Source organism: Panthera onca, chromosome C2, assembly GCF_046562875.1.
Source record: "Panthera onca isolate mPanOnc1 chromosome C2, mPanOnc1 haplotype 2, whole genome shotgun sequence".
NCBI lineage: Eukaryota > Metazoa > Chordata > Mammalia > Carnivora > Felidae > Panthera > Panthera onca.
This window is the reverse complement of record NC_138347.1, coordinates 130,448,732-130,473,469: the sequence shown is the minus strand read 5'-3', so window position 1 is coordinate 130,473,469 and position 24,738 is coordinate 130,448,732. Positions and strand designations below refer to the sequence as shown.

Here is a 24,738-nt window from a genome sequence, read left to right as displayed (position 1 = left end):
GTCTTGAGCTTTAACAAAACCTGGGGGTGGTAGGGTCCCAGTGTGCCAATCCAGCTCTCTTTGCACAGCCTGTATATGACTCACTGTGTGTCGCCGGGCCTCAGCTTCCTCGGTGTAAACGGGGGATAGAAGTCAGGTTCAGTAAACTAATGTGTATAAAGCACAATAGATGCTCAACCAAAGTTAGTTCTTTTCCTCTCAAGTCTTGAGAATCATGGCAGAGAGAATCACTAAGTAGGAATAAACACAAAGTTTAGGAACTAAAACATAAGCCCACGTTTGGTTCAGCTCCTTTGTTGATCTATCTTTAAGGTGTCCTGGTCGGTGAAATCCTCAATCACCTGAAGAGTGCAACTCGGCCATCAAACCACAGAAAACTTGTCATGTATTCTGCAGTAAGTATTTTCATCTCCAATCAATATCCATTTGTCCAGTAAGTGACCTCTTTAAGGAGGGAGCCTCATTTTCTTCATCATCATTTCCCTAATGCCCAGCAGATAGTAGACAGCTCTTCAAAGCTTTTCAATATTGATTTGTCAGATCTCCTGAATATGTGTATATGTGACCACCTATGTGGTTGGCATTTTTTAATTTTATTTTGCTTTTATATTTAAAATTTTTAATTTTAAAATTAAACACCTAATTCTGGCCCTTGAGTTTACAGTCTAAAACTGACAGGAAGACATAAATACCATACAAAGCAGTATGGAAATGCAGTACAGGTAAAAGCTTTGCCTCGGAGAGGGGAAGCATCATTTCTGTTCCAAACCAAAAGCAGAGCATGAATTAGATGTGGGCAGAGAGTAATGACGTGGAGGTAAACCCACAGGTGAAGGCCATGTTTCAAGCCTCCAAGACCAAAAGGAGGGTGGAGCCATTAACGGAGGTGCTCCTGGGGCAGGGGAATGATTAGACAATTGGGTTTGAAGCACCAGGGAGCATCCAAATAAAAATCTCCAGGTGGCAAAGGGAATAGGGGAGAGAAGGGGGCAAATGACTGCAGCCTGAAGTTAGAGCTACACTGGGTGCAGGAAGAAAAAGAGAGGTCTCAGAGAAGACCTCCATCTTGGAGCAGGAGTCAGGCAAATGGGCACTGCTGGCGGGGTGGAGGGTGGGATTTGAGGGGTGCATTGAGCACAGAAATGGCCGTCCATGGACTGAGTCTGCAAAGATCAGCGAACCAGGACACGCAACATGGTGACTCGGCTTCCCACCCACTTCTCCGTGATAGAGGATTTCTCAGATGCGGTTTGGCTGAAGAAAGCCATGTTTCCATTCTGCAAGAAGATGGATGAGGTGACTGTAGATACAAGGAAGTTTGTTTATGATCAGGGGTTCTAAATGGGGTGAGACAAAGAGCTTATGGATGAAACAGAGTGTAGTGCTTCCTGGAGAAGGGCTTCCTGAAACCAGTCCATTCTGCCAATTTTTTTAGTTTCCCATCTGCTTTCCAGTTCTAACTTGTGTGATTTCTGGCAAGTCATAATTCTGTAATTCTATTTCTTTCTCTAGTAAATTAGTTCTAACCCCTTTTTAATATATGTACACTGCCATATAATTTAGGCAACCAAATGTTATGCCCATTTGTCGATAGAGAAGCTGAGGACTTTCAAAGATTGTGTAGTTAATTAGTGGCAAAACTAAGACTGAAAAACCAGTCCCCTATGCCTTCCAGCCACACTGGGATAAACCTTTAACAATTACTTTTAAGCTGTGCTCTCCATTTCCTTACATTTTTGTCTTCCCTGATATTTATAACCTTATATATTCTTCCCCAACTTTAAAATCACAGATTATTCTAATCTGTAGAAGAAATACAATCTAGCACTAATGTGTTCCAAAATATTTTAAAATGTAATGCAAATCAGTGAAACCAGCTAAAACAGAGATGTTCCGCTAGAAAAGGCAAGGGACAAAAGCAGAAAACTTGACTCAAATTTATTTCTTCCATTTCAGGGTTATATGACATTAAGCAAGTTACTTAATATCTCTGGGTCTGTTTGCTCATCTTTGTAATGGAAATAATATGTATTTAAGTCTCACTGCCTAGCACACAACAGATGCTCAACCAAAATTAGTTCTTCCCCTCTCTACCCCTTGAGTCATTGGGGTTACGGCAAATTTAATTGGATCGGAAACCATCATGGTTTTCTACAAGTGCTTAAAACTACCTATGGGACGTACATCTGAACCAGAGGTAAAGATCAAAAATGATTTGTTTCAAATCCCCACAGCATGATACTACCGTGGCTGGCTTGCAGATGGCACTAGATGTTTACAATGGAATCCTTCCTCCCTATGCTTCCTGCCACATAATGGAATTGTATCTTGAGAAGGGGTAGGTATCTAAAAGGTGCTTTTCGCAATCAACACCACTTGATCTCAGGTTTTATTATTATTAGCTTAAATATTTTTTAATATTTAATTTTCAGTTAGGTACATAAATTTAAAATCAAATACTAAAGGAGCACCTGGGTGGCTCAGTTGGTTGAGCATCCGAATCTTGATTTTGGCTCAGATCATGACCTCATTCATGGTCATGAGATCAAGCCCTGCATCGGCGTAGAGCCTGCATAAGATTCTCCCTCTCCCTCTATCCCTCCCCTGCTCATGGACTCTCTCTCATAAAATTAAAGTAAAGTAAAGTAAAATGTAAAATAATTCACTAAGTTAAAAATATTGCTTTATTCCACTTTCAGATTTCATGAAACAATTTTATCCAAACTCTATGTATGCATCTTAACTTGTGTCTTTACCACTAGAGTCCATTTTGAGTCCCCTAAAAACTGTTTTCCAGATATATTAACAAATAAGGGTAATTTTAGCTGCTATACAAATGAACCTCAGATTCCCAGAGGTTTACCCCAATGGACATTTCTTTCTCACATATCTAATACTCTAGTAGAGATGTCCCCAGCTAATAGGAGTTGATTCACCCATGGCGTGATTAGGGGACCCAGGCTTCCATCTTTTATTTTTTAATTTTTTTAATGTTTATTTATTTTTGAGAGACAGAGCACAAGTGGGAGAGGGGCAGAGAGAAAGAGAGGGAGACACAGAATCCGAAGCAGGCTCCAGGCTCTGAGCTGTCAGCACAGAGTTCGGCACAGGGCTTGAACTCACAAACCGAATCATGACCTGAGCTGAAGTCAGACGCTTAACCGACTGAGCCACCCAGGCACCCCCAGGCTTCCATCTTTTGGACCAATAGTTTTCAAGAGTGCTGTGCTCACCTGCAGGCAACTTACAGAAAGAAATGAGAGGGTAGAGAAGACAACCTGTTTATCAACCACCTTAACCCAGAAGGGGCACATATCACTTCTGCTTGCATTCTACTGGCTAAAATGATAGGCATACCTCATTTTATTGTACTTCACTTTATTGCACTTCATAGTTATTGCATCGTTTACAAATTGAACGTTTGTGGAAAACTTGTGTTAAGCAATTTTTTTGACAGCTGCTATTTTTTTTGGCAGCAATTGCTCATTTTGTGTCTCTGTATCACATTTTGGTAATTCTCGCCATATTTCGAAGTTTTCACTATTATTATATTTGTTTGGTGATCTGTGATCAGTGATCTTTTATGTTACTATTGTAATTGTATTGGGGCACCATGAGCCACATTCATATAAGACTGTGAACTTAGTAGATAAATGTGTGTGTTCTGACTGTTCCACCAACCGGCCATTTTCTCTCTCGCTCGCTCTCTCTCTTTCTCTCACTCTCACTCTTACTCTCACTCTCTCTGTCTTTCCCTCTCCTTGGGCTTCTCTACTCCCTGAGACACAACAATATTGAAATCAGGCCAGTTAATAACCCTACAACAGCCTCTAAGTGTTCAAGTGAAGAGAAGAGTTGCATGTGTCAAACTTTAAGTCAAAAACTAGAAATGATTAAGCTTAGTGAGGGAGGAATGTTGAAAGCTGAGATAGGCCGAAAGCTAGACCTTTAGTGCCACACAGGTAGCCAAGTTGTGAATGCAAAGGAAAAATTCTTGAAGGAAATTAAAAGTGCTGCTCCAGGGAGTACATAAATGATAAGGAAACAAAACAGTCTATTGCTTATATGGAGAAAGTCTTAATGGTCTCCATAAAAGATCAAACCAGCCACAACATTCCTTTAAGCCAAAGTCTAATCCAGAGCAAGCCCAGACTCTCTTCAATTCTGTGAGGGCTGAGAGAGGGAGGAAGCTGCAGAGGAAAAGCTGGAAGCCAGCAGAGATTGATTGGTTCATGAGGTCTAGGAAAAGAAGCCGTCTCCATAACATAAAAATGCAAGATGAAGCAGCAAATGCCAATGGAGAGGCTGCAGCAAGTGACCCAGAAGATCTAGCTGAGATCATTAATGAAGGTGGCTGCAGTAAACAACACGTTTTCAATGTAGATGAACCAACCTTCTATTGGAAGAAGAGGCCATCTAGGACTTTCACAGCTAGAGAGAAGTCAATGCGTGACTTCAAAGCTTCAAAGGACAGGCTGCCTCCCTCGTTAGGGTCTAATGCAGCTGGTGACTTTAAGTTGAAGCCAGTGCTCATTTACCACTTGGGAAATCCTAAGACCCTTAAGAAGTATGCTAAATCTAATGTACCTGTGTTCTGTAAATGGAACAACAAAACTGGATGACTGCACATCTGTTTATAACATGGTTTACTGAAATAGTATTTTACAAAAGCCTACTTTTGAGACCTGCTCAGAAGAATATCCTTTTAAAATATTACTGTTTATTGACAATGCACCTGGTCACCCAAGAGCTCTAATGGAGATGTACAATGAGATTAATGTTTTCATGCCTGAGAACACAACATTCATTCTGCAGCCCATGGATCAAGGAGCAGTTTTGACTTTCAAATCTTATGATTTGACAAACACCTTTTGGAAGGCTCTAGCTGCCATAGATACACTAGTGATTCCTCTCTGATGGATTGGGGTCAAGCAAATTGAAAGGATTCACTGTTCTAGATGCCATTAAGAACATTCATGATTCACGGGAAGAAGTCAAAATATCAACATTAACAGAAGTTTGGAAGAAGTTGATTCCAAAACCCTCATGGATGATTGGGGTTTAAGACTTCAGTGCAGATGTGGTAGAAACAGCAAGAGAACTAGAATTAGAAGTGGAGCCTGAAGATGGGACTGAATTGCTGCAATCTCATGACAAAATTTGAATGGATGAGCAAAGAAAGTGGTTTCTTGAGATGAACCTACTTCTGCTACAGATGCTGAGAAGACTGTTGAGGTGACAACAAAGGATTTAGAATATCACATGAACTTAGTTAATAAAGCAGTGGCAGGGTTAGAGAGGATTGACTCCACTTTTGAAGGAAGTTCTGTGGGTAAAATACTGTCAAACAGCATCACATGCTGCAGAGAAATTGTTCAGGAAAGGAAGAGTCAACTAACTGATGTGGCAAATTTCACTGTCGTCTTATTTTAAGAAATTGCCAGTCACCCTCACCTTCAGCAACCACCACCCTGCAGTCAGCAGTCACCAATACAGAGGCATGACCCTCCACCAGCAAAAAGATTACAATTGACTGAAAACTCTGATGATGGTTAGCATTTTTTAGCAATAAAGTATTTTTAATTAGGTTACACACATTTTTTAGACATATGCTGTTACACAGTTAGTAGACTACTATATAGAATATACATGACTTTTTTTTTTTTTTAATGTTTTTATTTATTTTTGAGACAATGCAAGAGACAGAGTGCAAGCGGCCGAGGGGCAGACAGAGGGAGACACAGAATCTGAAGCGGGCTCCAGGCTCCGAGCTGTCAGCCCAGAGCCCGACGTGGGGCTTGAACTCACGAACTGTGAGATCATGACCTGAGCCGAAGTCAGACGCTTAACCGACTGAGCCACTCAGGCTCCCCAGAATATACATGACTTTTACATGCACTAGGAAATCAAATAATTCCTTTCAATCACTTTATTGTGATATTTGCTTTCTTTCAGTAGTCTGAAACTAAACCCACAACATCTCCAAGGAATACCTGTAGTCACTTTGTCCCACCGAGGTACAAGGGAGTCTGGGAAATGTAGTCCATTTTCAGCCATAACTCTATTCAGTAGAAAGAGAATCACAAATTTTGATTGACTGTTAGTTATGTTTGCCATATCATCTTGAGATAAAAGATGCTGTCACTGGAAAATTATCCCGGGGTATAAGCACTCATTCACATAATATTGGGAAGTTTTTAAAAACATTTCTCTAAGTGAATATTTGCGGTTAATACTGTTTATGTGGCTTTCAAAGTGATGTTTTAAAGGCTTGTTTATAACAACAACCCAACAGTGGCAGTTGTGAGGTTACTACGGCAAGAATGATCACTAAATCCTACTTGAATTTCTCTCCTGCGTGTTTGGCAAAAGACTTCCATAAGCCCCTCGTACTAGTTTTACAAGGTTGGCAAAGGCCAGTGGTTTTTCCTGAAACAACACCTTGTTTTTTCAAGTAAAGTATCGAGTATGAGGGAGTATAAATTACCTAGGTATGCACCCACACCCTCTTTCTGAGATGTAATTTTGATAAAATCTTGATGTATATTTAAGCACATATGTTTCCAAGTTATTGCCTGGCCAAGGAGAAGAGAGACACCTTCATTCAGGGGAAAGGCTACAAGAAATACTGAGAGAGGAAAATAAAATGAAGCAAATGGGGATCATGAAGGAGAGAGAATAGAAAGAAAACCCAACACCCCACCTGATCCCCACTTTTTACTCAAAGGCTCATCAAATCACCCCCAACTCCCCCAACCACCACCTGGTAGCTCCCTCTCTGATTAAGCTTCCTGGTCCCTACCTCCTTTGCCCCTGGTTAACTAACAAACCAGTCCTCCCATTTCTACCCTCTGGATCTGGCCCACTGGCCCCAACTCCGTATTCCCACACCTAAGTTAGCTCATATCTACTCATTCCTGTATATTCTTCCCCTAGTCCTACAGCTGACACGTTACAGGCCAGATGGGAAAATATTCAATGGCAGTTCAACAACACAGAACTAACAGCTCTCTCTTCTACCTTCTTTCACCAGGGAGTATTTCATAGAGATGTACTATCGGAATGAGACGCAGCACGAACCATATCCCCTCACACTGCCAGGCTGCACTCCCAGCTGTCCTCTGACCAAGTTTGCTGAGCTGGTTGCCCCTGTGATCCCCCAAGACTGGTCCACGGAGTGTATGACCACAAGCAACGACCAAGGTACTTACTGAGGATGTTATGGATTAGTGTACATGCAGAGCTCTGTAGAGAAGGCAGAATACCCTTTCTCCAGACAGGTGGTGCTTTGAGAATATCACTCAGCCGTCACTCCCAGCTTTGAGGGAAATAGGTTTGAGGTAATAATTGTGTGTTTCGGGGACCCCCCCCAACTTCAGGCAACTCCAACCTCTCCACGAGGCCCTGCCCCTACTTGCCTAAACCTTGACTTGGTTTTTTCAGTGTTTACGGAAAAAAAGCATCATGTCAAAACATAATCAGAGGCAAAACTTAAATCAAAGTTCTTGGGGTTGCCATGAACTGGCCACATAGAGCCTTTTGGTTTTTTTTTTTTTTAAAGACTCCCAGATTTCATTTGAGCAGGATTAATGAGGTTGCTCTTGAAGTGTCTGAAGTGGAACAGATTTCAAACAAAATCCACAATCTAGGGTGAGAGCAAGGAAGGGAAGAAGTTCATCCTAGGCAAATGGGCAGAGGACCAGCTTTGGAACTGTTAGTTCCAGCCTTCTCACAAGGAGAGGCAGATAAATGGATACAGTGGAACAATCCGGAGAAATCACCTCCACCGGGACACTGGTACTATCTTTATATATTTGTGTTAAAACTAATTGGGTAGAAAAGCTGAAAAATAAACACCTCTTTGTATCCTTTAGCCCTGGAAAATCCATGTTACTTTTGAAGAAACCAAAAGCAAATTTGCCAGAAAACTTTGCTGTATATAATATATATGGCAGCTCTTGGAGAGCAGACATCCTGGCAAATAAGTAATTTGGTGAGAGCACAATATTTAGGCACAACCCATCAGAGATGAGTACCCTGCATGAGTGGTTTCTCTTGGAAGATGGTAAGACATGTTGAATGTGGAGTTGATTTGGGAGAGGAAGTATGATACATATCAAACTGGAACAAAATTAGAAATGTAAGAGCGTTCCTGAATGCCTTCAAGATCAAAACTTACCAGAATGTTGAAAAGTATGGCTGTGATAGCTGTTCTGAGGACGAAAGGAACGTGTAAGGTTTTGATCCCGATTATCTTCAGAAAACCTAAGCAAACTCCTGGCCCTGCTGAAACTACTCACTATGCAAGAAGAAATCATATTCAAATGGCACTCTTTAGAGTCTTGTAGATTTGCCATGTGGCAGATGTAACATGCCTAGAGAACACTGTGCTACGTTACCATTGTAGAAAAAGATGAAATGTTTTCTAGAGATGGTTTCCGCTGGGTGCCAGAGTCCAGAGGAAAAACCATTCCCTCTCCCAGTGAGTCATTGAACGACTGACTTGAGACACTGATTCATATATTTATTTGCATTATTTTTTCCCAAGGCAATATTTGTCCCCAGGGCTGCTCTCTGATTACTCTTCCTCCCCCATGCATGTAACTTTCCTCCACAATAAGACAAATGTAAACTAGTGAATAAAGTCATTAGTAGGGAGTTCAAAAACATTACTTTTAAAATGATTTTTGAAAAGTGTGTGTGTGTTTAATTAGAATAAAATACGTGACGGGCAGATTTTAGGGGCTACATTTTTATTTGGGGATTTTATTTTTAATGTAACAGGAGGGAAAATATTAATGTAAAGTAAAAATGATTTTGACTGGCTTAGGTGAATATTTTTCATTGAAAATGAGTTTAGTTTGGTCTTTACTACTTCAGAAAAAGGTTAAGCTGATGGATGGCTCTGCTTTATCTATTAAGATGGAACTTGCAAGAAAACACCCTTGGGAAATTTACAACCCAGTGGGGAAGCAAAAAGATACATATTACACAGAATAACAAGGGTTATATCTTACCACCACAAGGGTTGCTATGGAACAAGAGTTAACTGGATTCAGAGGGAGGGAGGCAGTAGGCAGTAAGGAATGTCAGCAAGGGCTACCTGTAAGAGGTAACAATTGCACCATGTGAAGTCAGTTTGGATGGAGGTTTCTAATGGTACAGCACAAGGTACTAGAAAGCCATTTATCAAATCTCTTAGTGGCTTGAAGCTGGGTTACTTCAAGCACTTACTCAGCAGAAGGTTCTGGGTCCAATGAGATTCCCACAGGTTTCCTTCAAGGGTCCAATTCTAATTAGATCAAATATCAACGGCACAAGAGCAAGGGTTTTTATCTGTTGTGTTCTCAATCTGTCTCAGAAATACCTGTGCCTGACATGAATTAGTGCTCACTAAATATTTGCCCAATGGATGTACAGATCACTTACCTTTCCTCCCTGAACATACCGTCTCTATCTTGATCAGCAGCGATACCTGCTAACCTGGGGGGTATTTTTGAGCCCATCCTTTCCTTTATCCTCCATAGCCAATATGTCACCTCCTCTTCGCAAATCTCGCTGTATTTATAAAATTCTTTTCCTCAAGACACCAGTATCAATTCAGTATTCAAATGGAGTGAAACCAATTAGCAAAATATGTTAATAAAACAAAAACTGAAGCATCGGTGTGCTGGAGCCAACACATACCAACCTCGAGAGTGGAATGTGCACAGCCCTTCCCAACTCTGAGTTCAATCACTTGACTTTGGCAGCATGAAATTGGTCATGGTGTCATGGCTGGAGCGTCTTCATCACAGAAATCAGCATATGCCACAAACCAGGGTTTTGTCTTTTGTGGTTTTGATCCAGTTTACTAGCACACCAGTGGATTGAGCTCATAGAAAACTTAAGAGTTTATAACATGAGGTGGTCTCCAACAAAGCAAATTCAATATCTGAAGTTCTTTAAGGAAAAGGGATTTGATTTGTTCTATATGGTCTCAAAGAGTGCTGCTTGGGGTATCAGGTAAAAATTTCAGGAAGACAGACTGTTTTCAGTGTTGGGAAATTCCTGGGACAGGAAATCCTATTTGCCTTGCCAGAGACACCATGAAGCACGCCAGAGCATGGAAGCGTATAGGCATTGAATGATTCCTTAGTAGGGCACAAAATTTAGCAAATAGGATGCCCAAATCAATTTGAATAATAGCTTTAACTGCTGAATTTTTATAATTTACTCAGAAAAAAATGGCTACAGAACATTTAGGGTGTCCTGAGAAAGCCAATACAGGAAGCAGGACAAACCATTAAATACAGGACACATCGTGTATGTGCAGAATGCCTGGCTACTCTGCCACCCATGAAATCCTACCCATACCTGTAAGCAGTGTTATTCACTAGCGTTAGTAGACCCAATTAATATCACTGTCATATCAATTAAAGTAAGCAGACTTTTTGCTGGGGAATTCATGATAAGTCTAAGTTCCATACTATGTTACTTGAAAATAAAATCCCTTTTTAGAAAATACTTTCTTAATTCCAAAATTTTACTAACACAGTCAGACTTTCATTGCTAGCACTCTCCCACCCCTCTCCCTCAATCTCCAGCACCACATACTTAGTGGGAAGGAGAATTAATGGTGGGAAGTTCAAGTTTCTCCTTATAAAAATCTTTGTAAATCTTCAGCAAATATACACATGCCCAAGATTCAACCATGAGCTTCCTAAAGGCAAGATCATTACCCTTTCCCTCCTTAAATCTTCAGACAATGCCTAGAACCTGGTACCTTCAGTCAGTATTTGCTAATTGAATATATGTTCAGCCCTTCACACTTAGCCTGGCTTCTTCATGGCTGGACCCAGGTATCAGGAGCTTAGAACTCACTTGTTCAATAAATAGGGGAGAGAAGCTATGAATGAGCCTCAAATGGGAGTGTACTATAAAGACCCAGTCACCAACTACATACATATATGTATATACCAATATGTCTGTATTATTTGGCCTGTTTTCAGCATTGTCAGCTTGGCATTCTTTTGCTCTCCTATTGCTTTTTGGAGCCACTGTTCATTGATACCCCTTCCAGCACCCCTCCTCCCTCAGAGATGAAGCCAGTTATAGCACCTGTTTCTCATTCTTGTTGCTACTATCATCAGTTTCCCAGGACATGTGTCATCATTCATTAATGGCATTGGGAACTTGCTCTGGTATATATGCCAGCTCACTCCTCACTCCCCCTCCTGTTCTCAGCCTAGGCAATTCTGACATAATAGTGGCCCATCCTATACCCTGCCCACCACAACAATATCCAACCCTTGGTTAAACCAACCACGCAGTGTTGGCATTCTGATCTGCTAAGTTGGAACAGAAGCCTATTGTTACCATTTCAAATTATGAATATTGAAATTTCTACTTCAATCCCAGCTGGTTCTTTCAACACTGTTTGGCCAAAGTATTCACCCTTCCTGGACCCTTTTCCTGAGTTCTACAGGAAGGCCTTGTTATTTTCCCCAAACTTTCAAGTTCATCTTGGCTTGTTTAATTCTAGTGAGATGTCCTTAGAAGAGCAAGATAGTCCACTGAAAACTCTTTTAGATTCTCCTGTCACTACCACCAAATATATTAGTAGCCTTAACTTGACTCTACTGCTACTCCTCAAGAAAACATGTTACTCCCTGAGTATCCTTTCCTCATGTGTATGATCCCACCCCTCGTTTCCTGGGACCTCAGTGAAGCTTAGCTTCTTTTTCTTCCTCTGTGTTGGCTTCCTTCTACTAGGAAATGCCTACATCTCTCATCAAAGGACATCTCAAGTGCCTGCTCCATCTCACTCTCTTCAATCCCAATTTTCTTGAACTAATCGTTTGTATTCTGTATTTCCTCCTCGCTCACTCCTGAACTATTCCGTAAAATGATGTTCTTCCTTCCATCTCTTTGTGGAAACTTCCCTTTTGAAAGTCATGGCACCTAGCTCAGTGACCTGTTTTTGTTTTCCTGTCAATAGGACATATCCCCACTTTACAGAGAAGAAAATAGCCTCAGAAAACAACATGCCACAAGTGTTAGGGTCAGGGTTCAAGCCTCACAGTCTCTAACACCATATTTCTACTATATCATCTTCCCTTTCCATCCCACACTGTCTTGTTGACTATTCCCCTGGGACAAATGCCCAAAACTTGAATTAGTGGGTCAAAGTATATGAATATTTAATGGGGTGCCTGGGTGGCTCAGTTGGTTAAGCATCCGACTTCAGCTCAGGTCATGATCTCACACTCCATGAGTTCGAGCCCTGCGTCGGGCTCTGTGCTGACAGCTCAGAGCCTGGAGCCTGCTTCGGATTCTGTGTCTCCCCCTCTCTCTGCCCCTCCCCTGCTCAACCTCTGTCTCTCTCTGTCTCAAAAATAAGTAAAAACATTTTAAAAAAAAACTTTGTAATGAATATTTAATAACAGGTATTTTTTTGAGTACCTCTCATGTACCCAATATGTGCCTATGTATCAGGTGTTAAGTTTGTTGAGAAAGTAGCAGCAATACAAGAAAATTGTCCCCATGTGACCTGGACCCCTTGGCAGGGAGGACAGGGGGATAAAAAATTAAATAAGCCCTAACAGTTAGGTATGGTAATGCTATAATAAAGGACATAGGGGAAAGGAAACTAGCTTAAGTCTAAGGGGTCAGAGAAGGCTTCTCAAAGCAGGTGCTGTTTAAACCAAAGTCTGGGAGCACCTGGGTGGCTTAGTTGAGCGTCCAACACTTGATTTTGGCTCAGGTCATGATTTTATGGTTTGGGGGTTTGAGCCCTGCATCAGGCTCTGCACTGTCAGTGTGGAGCCTGCTAGAGATTCTCTCTCTCCCTCTCTGTCTGTCCCTCCCCTACTCACTCTCTCTCTCTCTCTCTCTCTCAAAATAAATAAACATTTTTTTTAATTAAAAAAAATAAACCAAAGCCTGAAGGAAAGAAGGAATTAACAGGGTGAGTAGAGGTGAGGAGAGAGGAGAGTATTACAGACAAAAGAAAATGTGTAGAAGCCCAGAGGCTAAAGACAACATGGGGCATTTTAGGAACAGGAAGGAGTATGTCCGGTCATAGTGCAAACACTGGGAAGGCGGACATTAAGTGTCTCAGGTCAAGTTGAATAGCTCTAGTCATTAAGAGGTTTTCGGCAGAGGACAGATGATGGGATTGGCTTCTTGTTTTAGAAAGACCTCTGTCCTCAGTGGGGAGAGAGGATCAGAGAGCAGTGGGACTGAGAGCAGGGAGCACAGCTGGGAGACTGTTGCAGTAATCCAAGGACGAGGATGCGGACAGACTTATTCAAACAGAAAAGAGGAAGAGTATACAGGACTTCAGGAGTAATGGCGAGAGGAAGAGGCTTTTTGATACACGTTGCCAAAATAGATCTCAGAAGAGCAGTGCTGATTCACACTGCCTTCTGTGGCTTTCATGTGTTCCTGTGCAGTAGGAGAGCTTGTCCATCGTTACCGGTCCTACCTCTTCGCAGTAAGATGCAACTGATCGCTTTCTTTCTCAGACCCTAGAACATTACTCTATCAAACTCACAAAATGCTTCTCAGTACAAAGGAGCATAAATTTTTAAAAATTGAGGAGATATGGGGCACCTGGGTGGCTCAGTCCACTAAGCATCCAAATTCGGCTCAGGTCATGATCTCACAGCTCATGAGTTTGAGCCCCACATCAGGCTCTGTGCTGTCGGCATGGAGCCCTCTTGGGTTCCTGTCTCCCTCTCTCTCTGCCCCTCCCCAGCTTGTGCTTTCTCTCTGTCTCAAAAATAACTAAAAACATTAAAAAAAATTTTTTTTATTTAGGAGAGGGAGAAAGAGTCTCTCCTGAGTCTTTTCTACGTTCTTAGACTCATATCTTCCTCCAACCCCCTAAATGATAACATCCTACTGGCTTGTCCTTGGTTCCATCATTCTACCCTCGCCATGAGCCAGCATTACCCAGGCCTCCATCTTCTTACGTCTACAATCCTTATTTCCACATCTGCATATAGAATTCTAGATCTGTTTTTTTCAGCTGCCTACTGATCATTTCTACGAGGATATTAACCCATCTCAATCCTACATTTGAAATAAAATGTATTATCTCCTCCACTCCAAACTGATCCTTTTTAATGGGCTTCCAATCTCCGTTCATAGCCTAATCATCTTCTTCACCCAAGCTAGAACCCATGGGTGGCCGTGACTCCACTTCTCCTTTACCAGTACATTGTAATCCATCACAGAACCTGTCAATTCTACTGCAAGAGTATCCTAGAATTCCTTCATCTGCAATGTCAACCACACTTCCAGTGCTGAACCCTAAGTATCTTGTCAAAGGCATTTTAACAGCCATCAGGCCTAGAGTGTCTCCACCACCCTATCTTTCTCTGTAGTTGTTTTCTTTTTTTAAATACAAATTGGGCCATGTCACTTCCATGTGTCATAATTGCTGATGATTTCCATGTACCCACGACAAACCAGACCTTCTAAAACCTAGGCCTCAACCTACCTGTCTAGTCTTAACTCACCAGAAGCTATACCCCAGCCACGTGCAACTGCTCATTATTTCCCAAACACACTCTTGTGCAACTCATTCTGTCTCATGGAAAAGTCTTATTTATCTCAAAGGCTTGCTCAAATCTTATCATTTTCTCAGAAGACTTTCCAACCTCTTTCTCTTCTAAATAGAAAGCTCTGTATTAATTGCAACTTTTTCTCTACTCCAATGGCATGTCTTTTATACTTCTATTTTACTATTTATCACATGATCTCATAATTGTCTATCTGGTTCTCCCACTAGATATTGATGATCTCAAAATCAGGGATCATGGAACCCCAGAACCCAACACACCGCTGACCTGGCATATGGTGTGTGCCCACTGCATGTCTAGGAAAGACTGAAGGAAGGGGAAATATTGGGGAAGTATGTTCCATGGGACTATTATGACAATGTAGCCAATAAAAATAATTGAAAATACATTTCCAAATACAGATAGTCATCCATGAACATTAACTTTGAAGAATCATTAGTCTCTGCCTTCTTCCCCCATTTTATTTAGCTCTTTCCTTCCTTCCTTCCTCAATTCTCTTCAGTTTCCTCCACCTTTATATAAACTCCATTCGCAGGGGTAATGGCACCCATCCACCACGATCTAACTTTATTAATATTAATCTTCTCGTGATGCTAAGAGGCATCCTGACATTGTGAGAAAAGCACTGAACTAAGAATTGAGAACCTGTGAGTTCTAAATCATTCATTCTTTCCACAAATATTTATTGAGCATCTCCTATGTGCCAGGTATTGTTCTAACTGCCAGGGATACATTCATGAACAAAAAGACAAAGTTTTATGCCTTCATGAAGCTTACATTCTATTAGAGGGAGAGAGGGTTGGATAATGAGTAACAAATATAATAAATAAGTACTTTGGTAGGTGAGGATCCCAAGTGCCAAGATGGGGGTGGGAATGGGGAAAGGGCATATTGTTTGCACCTTTAAGTAGAAAGTCCTCATTAAGAAGATGAGATTTGAGCAAAGAAAGCAATAGAGTTACCTGATGCAGAGATTCATGAGAAGAGCATCTAGGCAATAGTAGTAACTATAGCAAAGGTTGTAAATGGGTGTGTGCCTGGCATGTCTGAGGAACAACAAGGCCTGTGTGGCCAAAAGAGAGTAAGCGAAGGGAAGGTGGTAGGAGACAAAATCTATGTTAATCAGGCCTGATGGTATAGAGCCTTATAAACTGTTATTGTTAGGACTTTGGTTTTCATTCTGAGTGAGATAAGCATTCATTGCAGACTTTGTTTTAGGTAGAAGAGTGTCATGATTTGAATTGAAGTCATTTGGCTGCTGTGTTGAAAATAGATCATAGGGAAGAAAGTATAGAAGTTAGGGAACAAGTCAGGAGGATGTTGTAATAATCCTGGGTGGTGGAGAGAAGGGGAGAAATCATTGGTTTCTAGATACAGTTTTTGGAAGAACAACAGGACTTACTGACAGATTGATTATAGGATGTGAGAGAAATAGAGGAAATCAGAGGAGATTTCAAGAGTATGGGGCTGAGACAGAAGAAGGAATTTTCCATCAACTGATATGAGGAAGGCTGCAGCAAGAACAGAGTTCGGGGCAGGGGAAGGCATGAAGGGATTGGGAATTCAGTTTTGGACTTGCTGAGATTGAAATGACTATTCAATGCCCAAGGGAATATGTCAAGTACACAGTTGGATATATGAGTCTTGAGTGTGCAGAAGATTTAAATTTGGAAGTCATTAGTGAACTGAGTCATTAGTGAATCATGAGACTGATAAACCTATATATTCCAACCCAAATACAATTATCTGCTTATCCTTAGCCAAATTATCTAATCTCTCTACTTCTTTTTTTTTCATGTCTACAATGATAAGGTTAGGTTAAATAAGTGATTTTCAACTGTGTTCCATGGAGCATGAGGGCTTCTGTAGACGGAGCTGCCAGATAAGAGAGATGTTTGCTCTCCCACTGCCTAAACCAACCACCAATCCTTTAGTTTTACAATGAATATCAGACATCCATTTAGAAATGGTACAAATTGATATTTATGATGGATATACTACAGTGTACCAGGGTGTACGTGCGCGCGCGCGCGTGTGTGTGTGTGTGTGTGTGGAGGGTAACTTCCTATATGCAATAATGAATAGCATCTCATAAAAAATGACCCCGTATATCTCCCCATGACTGGTCAGCTATCAAAAGGCTATGTGTAAATAAAGGTGCAGATTAGCAATAGTACACAGTTATCTTAAAAATGCTTGTGATTGTTAACATGTGCTCAAGGTTTCTTCTCTAAAATGTATTTATTGAAAAACAAATTCAGAAACTAAAAGATGATATTCCATTTCTTTTAGACCCAATTAATGATAGTATTTCTGTTGACACTGAGACCATGAACAATTGATCATTTTAACTGTATAAAAATGCATGAAGTTAATGCTGGAAAGGACCTTAGAAATACTTCAGTCAAAAAAAATAGAAGAAGAAGAAGAAGAAGAAGAAGAAGAAGAAGAAGAAGAAGAAGAAGAAGAAGAAAGAAAAGGAAAGGAAAGGAAAGGAAAGGAAAGGAAAGGAAAGGAAAGGAAAGGAAAGGAAAAAGAAATACTTAAGTCAATCACCCTCCCTTTATGGTGGAGGAGCTGAGACTCAGAGGTCAAAGGTCATGCCAGAACTAACCTAGGTCATTTCCTGACTCCTAGTCTAGTGTCTTTTCAGCACACTCTACTGGTTTCAAGCTTGCTTCAGAAACACCACTGAATTTTTACAATTAAGGCAGAAATCAACACTGATGTGTGATCTTCCTATTTTCCTCATTTTATAATCTTCATATTTTCCTAATCCATTAATTTTACATTATGGGTCTTCCAATTTTTCCACAGTTCTAAGGGTCGTCCTTGCTGTTGCCTTTTGCCTGGTGTCTGGTGTCCTCATGGTGTTGCTACTTACCCTCATCCGCCATGGGCCCTGCTGGCACAGAGACCCCTATCGGAATATCTGAACAGATGGCTGAATAAGGGCGGACACACCACACCAACCTCCTGGGATGCAGCACCTCTCAGTGATGGAAAGGACTGGCTTTCACCATGTGGACATCACCCTGCCCACACCCTTCCCTTTGAGCCTGGCTAGAGCAGGGTCTGAACTCATAGTGACCCAGGGACTGATGAATGAACCCCAAGTTACTTGGTTAGGTCTCCTGATGGTTAGGTCTCCTCATCATAGTGCAAGCTTCTCATGCATCTAGAAAGAAGTTCTTCTGCAAAGGATAGTTGTATTCTCTGGCATGGATGTCCAGAAAGAAAGAAAGAAGTTAAACTCCAACCAGCCTTTTGCCTTCAAAGAGCAAATGGTTACAACGTGTGACAACATAGATTAAAGAAGACTGGATAATGACAATAATTACACTAGAAATAGTATCATGTAGGATGATTCTTAAGAAATAAGACCCAACCAGAAGGTGTAAATAAATCCTTTTTTTAGCTGTTAAGTAGGTTGAATACAAACATGTATACACTCCTGAAAAGAAACTCCTACCCAGTGTTTGATAGCTAACAGATTTCTGTATGTGTATATATACTAACACATACAAACACATAGCTGTATTGAAACTGCCTTAGAGAGAGGTATTTAATTCTCAGAAACTGTAATATCAGCTATTGTAATTGTTTCTCAGGTCATTTTCCCCACAATTTCTATAATGGGGAATAACTAGGAAGTCCATGCAGTCATGTTTCTTTTTTCTACCTCTACCATGAGACTATATTTTTATTTTATTTTTTTTCAATATATGAAGTTTATTGTCAAATTGTTTCCATACAACACCCAGTGCTCATCCCAAAAGGTGCCCTCCTCAATACCCATCACCCACCCTCCTCTCCCTCCCACCCCCCATCAACCTTCAGTTTGTTCTCAGTTTTTAAGAGTCTCTTATGCTTTGGCTCTCTTCCATTCTAACCTCTTTTTTTTTTCCTTCCCCTCCCCATGGGTTTCTGTTAAGTTTCTCAGGATCCACATAAGAGTGAAACCATATGGTATCTGTCTTTCTCTGTATGGTTTATTTCACTTAGCATCACACTCTCCAGTTCCATCCGTGTTGCTACAAAGGGCCATATTTCATTCTTTCTCATTGCCACGTAGTACTCCATTGTGTATATAAACCACAATTTGAGACTATATTTTTTAGTTCCAATTTCTTCATTTCATTTTAAAAGTAAGAGACTTACTTTCATGAGAACTTTTCATGGCCACTATGAGATAATAGTATATTTAATCACCACAAATAGATCTACATTTCCCAAGTGGTGAAGTAGAAAGAAAAATGGGATGAAGGTTGATGACCCTATGCCACAGCTCTGCACTGGCTTTAAGCCAACAACTTGGAACAAGTTCTTTTAAGTCTTTTAAACCTTGGTTTAATTATCTAAAAAAGAAGAGTGGACTAGATAAACATGGAAGTCACATCTAGTTCTCATATTCTGTGAACAATTTATTTTTCATTTCATTTCATTCATGGATTGGTCATTGTCCAAGAAAGCATGTTCATAAATGGTACCATTACAGTAAGCCTGATATGTATTCTAAACAGTCTTAACCCATCCTGAGCTTTTAACCATCCAATTGGTGGGAAATTCAATCTCATTCATTGGTAGAGTTCTTCACCTTCTCAGGTATTACTAAAGGTCCTGGAATGTTGTGGGAAGAGTTGGATGAAGGTCCTTTAGACTGCTATCTACACTGGTCTCCAATAAACACACTGTCTATTCCCACATGGTCTCCTGAAGGTAGGCAGAGGACATCTATGCATGGCTCCCAAGACCACACACTTGGACTGCACCATCCTGGCATTGTCTGGTCCCCTACCTGGGGTGATACCTATGAACCAGAAACCCTCCTAGAACCCCACCCCATCTCTGAGTCTCAGGAATCTTCTTCGCCCCTTGGATTCGACAGCTTTCTCCTGTTAAACTTCAAGCACTTACCTCTATCACCCTCACTTTCTATGTAATTTTCACTGAGCTAAGGCTATGCAAAAAAAAAAAAAATCTTGAGAAGAAGTTGTGTTCTCTTGCCTGGCAACTGCTGCTTTCTCCAGTAACACAAAAGGCATGTAGGAAAATAAATGAAAGATCTGGCTTCATCCTCAACTTGGGAAGAGGTAAAACATCTATAGCAGGAAAAACAAATGACAAATTACTGTCCCTATAAAGTAGCCAGTCATATTAGTAATGGGACATAATATCTTATGCTAATAAGTTATGAGACTTTAAAATAGAAGTAGAAAACAGAACCACAAGCCAAGGATCTTCTCACGTATTTAACATTGTTAGAGGACCTACTGTTAGCTAATCGCTGGCCTACATGCTAAATTGTCCATCCCTAATGTGATTAGTAAGGTGTTTGACCCCAACAACAGCCTTATACAGGGCTGGTAGAATGTGAAAGTAAAAACCTTCACAAGCTTTCCCTAATATCATCTTCTAACAGTGTCAATGTTTAATACTTTCTATTGTTTCAGCAGGGGGAGGTTAATCTCTCCCATTTCTCTTCCTTCTCCTATCTCTTGATGATTGCAAAGAAAGCTGTCATTCCCAACTGAGTTGTTTCTTTTCCCTTCCACAGAGCTACTCTGTTGACAAACACTGTAATTGCTTTTCATAGTTCAAGGCAGAGTGAAAAATCACAAGTGACAAATGATCTATGGCGATAAAGCAGAGAGCACAGATGCGCTCTCACATTCCCCAGGAAAAAAGCTAATCATCCAACTTCAACAGAAAAATACAAATTCTCTCTACTGATAAAAGTGACTTTTTCAGATGAGTCAGAGAAGCTCAGCTGACATGAGGAGAAACATTGCTTGCAAGATAATTGCTAGGACTGAGATAACTTCTGCTCTGCAGTGTATTCCCCACATCTGAGCCGCTATAGACACCTTCGAACAGGATTAGAATAAAGTAGTAATTACCACATGAATGTAGGGAAATAGCCTACCATAAAAAATATGATCAATATACATGTAGAAAAGTTCTATAAAAGTCAAGGTAGAGTATTCCCTTGACTAGTCTAGCTAGTATTCCTAGCTAGAATGGCATTGTGTAAGGAAAGTATTAAGAAAATATGATTATAAAAAGAAGAATTTATGATATTAGAAGAGTATAATACAGAGGCAAACATTTTACTGGACGTCATTCAACCAAGAAATCTTTTTATATGACAACTGGCATTTCTTCTCCCTGAATTCAGTCATGGTCTCTATTTTCCCAACTTCCTATTCTCTTTCTGTCTCTTTCTGTCTTGTTCTAATATCGCTAGCATTGATTGTGTCTTCATAGCCAGAGGAGTTTCTTGGTAAGTGAAAGCGAAAATGTTAGTTTTCTCCTTCAAAACTCTCTTTATAGAAACCCCACTGGAGCAGCAATGAATGTGTGCTACGTTTTGGTGCTTTGGACCAGGGCTCTCCAATAGAAACATAATGCAAGCCACGAATAAGTCCCACACATGGGATTTAAAATTTTCTAAGAGCCACTTTATAAAAAGGTAAAAATAGACATAAAATTAATTCTAATAAAATTTATGTCACCCAGTGCACTGAAAAAAATCATTTCAACACATTATTAATTTTTATCCAGATATTTTTCAGGTTTTTTAAATAGTATTTGAAATCTGATGTGTATTTTACCCTTGTAGCACATCTCCATCTGGACTAGGTACACGTCAAGTTTCAGAAGCTATAAGTGGCTGGTGGCTATCATATGGGACAGTTATACTTTCTACCAATGACAAACTTTTTGAAGCAGAAAGAATGTTTTGTGTGTGTGTGTGTGTGTGTGTGTGTGTGTGTGTGTGTGTGTGTTTTAATTTGCAAGATTCACTTTCAGGTTACAGTGAAGAAATGAAAGTCATCTTTTTTATGTGCCTACATCTTACTATTTGTGTGTGTGTGCTGAATTGATCAAGGTTTTCTCTGAAATATTTTATTTGTAGACCTGTCTTCACAGCAACACCCCAAAATTTTCCAACACTATCCTATACTAAATGAACTATTTCTTCTTATAAAATGTCTGAAGAAGGAATCTGACAACACCCTTTAAAACTACTGCAAGATTGGGGAAAGGATACCTTTTTAAATTTTTATTAAATTTTTTATTACAAGTAATTGTTTTTAAAACAAAAATAAATTCAGATGATATAGAAGAGTATAAAAATACAATAAAAAATGTCTTTCTACCCATTTCTAATCATCAGAGACAATCCTGTCAACGATATCTGGTTTTAGTTCTTCTAGTGACTAGCATGAATTTTATGAACTTTACTTATACCTAGATTTTCTGAATGTTCACATCTTTCCCTGCTTTTATAACCCATGGTGTCCTCTTTCTTGTATTATTTTTTTTTTCATTTTCTTTAAATAATTTTTTAAAGGACACTTGAGCACTAAGCTTTCTGATTCTGATATGTCCAAGTACGTGTGTATTTTACCCTCCCACTTACCTATCAGTCAGAAGGTATACATTTTCAGGTTGAAAATCATTTTCCCCCAGAATGTGAATGTAGTATTCTGTTGTCTTCTTAACACATAGGCCTGCTGATGAGAAGTCTGATTGGTATCATTCTCACCCAATGTAAGTAATCTGGTATTATTTCCTTTCCTTTCCTTTCCTTTCTTTTTTCCTTTTCTTCCATTTTTTTCTGAAATTTTTAAAGATATTTGTTTTATCCAAGGAGTTCTGAAATTTCACTAGGATGTATTTAGGCATGGGTATTTGTTTTTCTATCTATCTGGCTTATACAGGTCTTTGACTTAAAAAAGTATCTGGAATTTGAATTTTCTGGATCTATCCTCCATGCTTCAACTTTTCTCACATATTTTCCAGATTTTTCTTTTATTTCTAGGAAATTTTATTTCCAGAACACTCAGTCTTCAGAAAATCTGTTCTTCTTCTTTTTTTAATTATTATTTTAAGAATACTTTCCTATTCATTGATTGTTCCTTTTTCATAATGGCCACTTATTTTATGAATGCAATCTATTCTTGAATATCTTTAAGAATCCTACTTGGAATTTTTTTCAAATTCTTCTCTGCTCCCTATATTATCTCTGTTTCTCTGGGCTCTGTTGTTTAAATGTATTAATTCTGGACCTTCTTTTAGGCTCTGGGGTTTTCTCACATACTCATGAATCACAATCCACAAATAAAGAACTCTGTGGATTAATAGGGATGGCTGGTCTTGGTTTCCCTTTTAGTCATGAATATCTGTTTCCCCAACAAATGTCTACTTAAATAACTGCTTTAAAATTTTCGTTTGCTAGTTGCAACATCCTTGTCATCTCTGGACCCGTCTTGATTGTCTTTTCTCCCATGTATGGGCTATGTTTTCCTGTTGCTTTGAATATAATTTTGGATAGTGTCTTAGACATTGTGAATGATATATTGTAGAGACTCTGGATTTCATCGTGTTCCTCGAGCTGTCAGTTAAATTGACTAAAATCAAACTACAGTCTCCCCTACAATGGACAGCAGCTCAAATCTCAGCTCAGTTCTTTTAGCCTAAATAAGGCTGCTTGGAGTCTTCCCTGTCTATAGATAGTTAAGCTATGGGGTCAGCCATAGAGTTGGGGCAGAGTTTATACACAGAACTTAGGGCTTCTCCTCTCTGGCTTTCAATTGGGGGGAATTTCCTTCTCACTTTTAAGAGACTATGGGTGCCCACCCCCCAAACTCTGTCCTCTGGTGGTTCAAGTGGGTAAGATTATATTTTGTTTTGTTTTCCCTGTATTTTAACCATTCCACCCCCACACTCTGCCCCTGCATGGCATGAACTTGAGGCTGCACTTGGACTAAAGGCCATAACAAAATAAAACTAGCCTAGCAGCTATTCCCTTTTTCCAAATACTGATTCCCCTCCAGAATCTGCCTGGTTTTGATTGCTCCCAAGTACATTTAGTTAGTTGTATTTTATATTTTTCCCTAAGAGTTTATAGTTGTTACCTGTGGAAATTACCTTGATAAGAAGTACATAATCACAGATGGAAGTGAATGCTCTCATTTGAATGGGAAGGCCTGATCTGAATTTCTGTGGGAGGGCAAGAGCTATAGCATAGGTGCCCAGTAATGTCTGTGGGCAGGAAAGTGGCATGTCAGCTAATGACATATCAAAAAATTAAGACTTTACTCTTGGCTGGGGTGACTGTTTCTGTGTATGTATCTCCTGGGTGGAATGGCCTTAACTTTAAAAAATGTTCCCTCCACTCTCTCTTTAAAATAAAATAAAAATTTTTTAAATTTTTTTTAAATGTTTATTTATTTTCGAGAGAGACAGAGACAGAATGCGAGTGGGTTAGGGGCAGAGAGAGAAGGAGACACAGAATCAGAAGCAGGCTCCAGACTCTGAGCTGTTAGCACAGAGCCTGACATGGGGCTCAAGCTCAAGAGCTGTGAGATCATGACCTGAGCCAAAGTCAGATGCTTAACTGTTTGAGCCACCCAGGTGCCCCATAAAATAAAATAATATTTTATAAAGGGGACCTGGGTGCCTCAGTTGGTTAAGTGGCCAACTCTGGATTTTGGCTCAGGTCATGGTCCCAAAGTTGTGAGATCAAGCCCTGTGTCCGACTCCACACTCAGCATGAAGCCTGCTTGGGATTCTCTCTCCCTTTGCCCTTCCTCTGCTTGTGCATGCATGCTTGCACTTTTTCGCTCTCTAAAATAAAATAAAATAAAATAAATAAAATAAAATAAAATAAAATAAAATAAAATAAATAAATAAATAAAATAAAATAAAACAAAACAAAATAAAATAAAAGCAGGAGGGGCGCCTGGGTGGCTCAGTCGGTTGAGTGTCCGACTTCGGCCCAGGTCATGATCTCGCGGTCCGTGGGTTTGAGCCCCGCATCGGTCTCTGTGCTGACAGCTCGGAGCCCGGAGCCTGTTTCGGATTCTGTGTCTCCCTCTCTCTCTGACCCTCCCCTGTTCATGCTCTGTCTCTCTCTCTCTCAAAAATGGATAAACATTAAAAAAAAATTAAAATAAATAAAATAAATAAATAAAAGCAGGAAAGAGTATCCAATGGAAAAAAAAGTCTCTTTAACAAATGGTGCTGGGAGAACTGGACAGCAACATGCAGAAGAATGAAACTAGACCACTTTCTTATACTATACACCAAAATAAACTCAAAATGGATGAAAGACCTGAATGTGAGACAGGAAACCATCAAAACCCTAGAGGAAAAAGCA

The 24,738-nt window shown here is 40.0% G+C and overlaps 1 protein-coding gene across 3 annotated transcripts in view; it reads left to right on the top strand.

Moving 5' to 3' along the window:
• ACP3 (acid phosphatase 3) overlaps positions 1-24,195 on the top strand; it is a 51,968-nt gene extending 27,773 nt beyond the window's left edge. For 2 of the 3 annotated variants that reach the window (XM_078432337.2, XM_078432339.2), the window contains exons 8-11: positions 313-395; positions 2,235-2,338; positions 7,034-7,203; positions 17,388-24,195. In XM_078432337.2, the coding sequence (XP_078288463.2) occupies positions 313-395; positions 2,235-2,338; positions 7,034-7,203; positions 17,388-17,506 (476 nt within the window). In that variant the 3' untranslated portion in view covers positions 17,507-24,195. Of the gene's footprint in view, positions 1-312; positions 396-2,234; positions 2,339-7,033; positions 7,204-7,874; positions 8,747-17,387 lie in introns of those variants that run through there. The other variant, XM_078432338.2, reaches the window with a different exon arrangement.
• Positions 24,196-24,738: the final 543 nt, after the last annotated feature.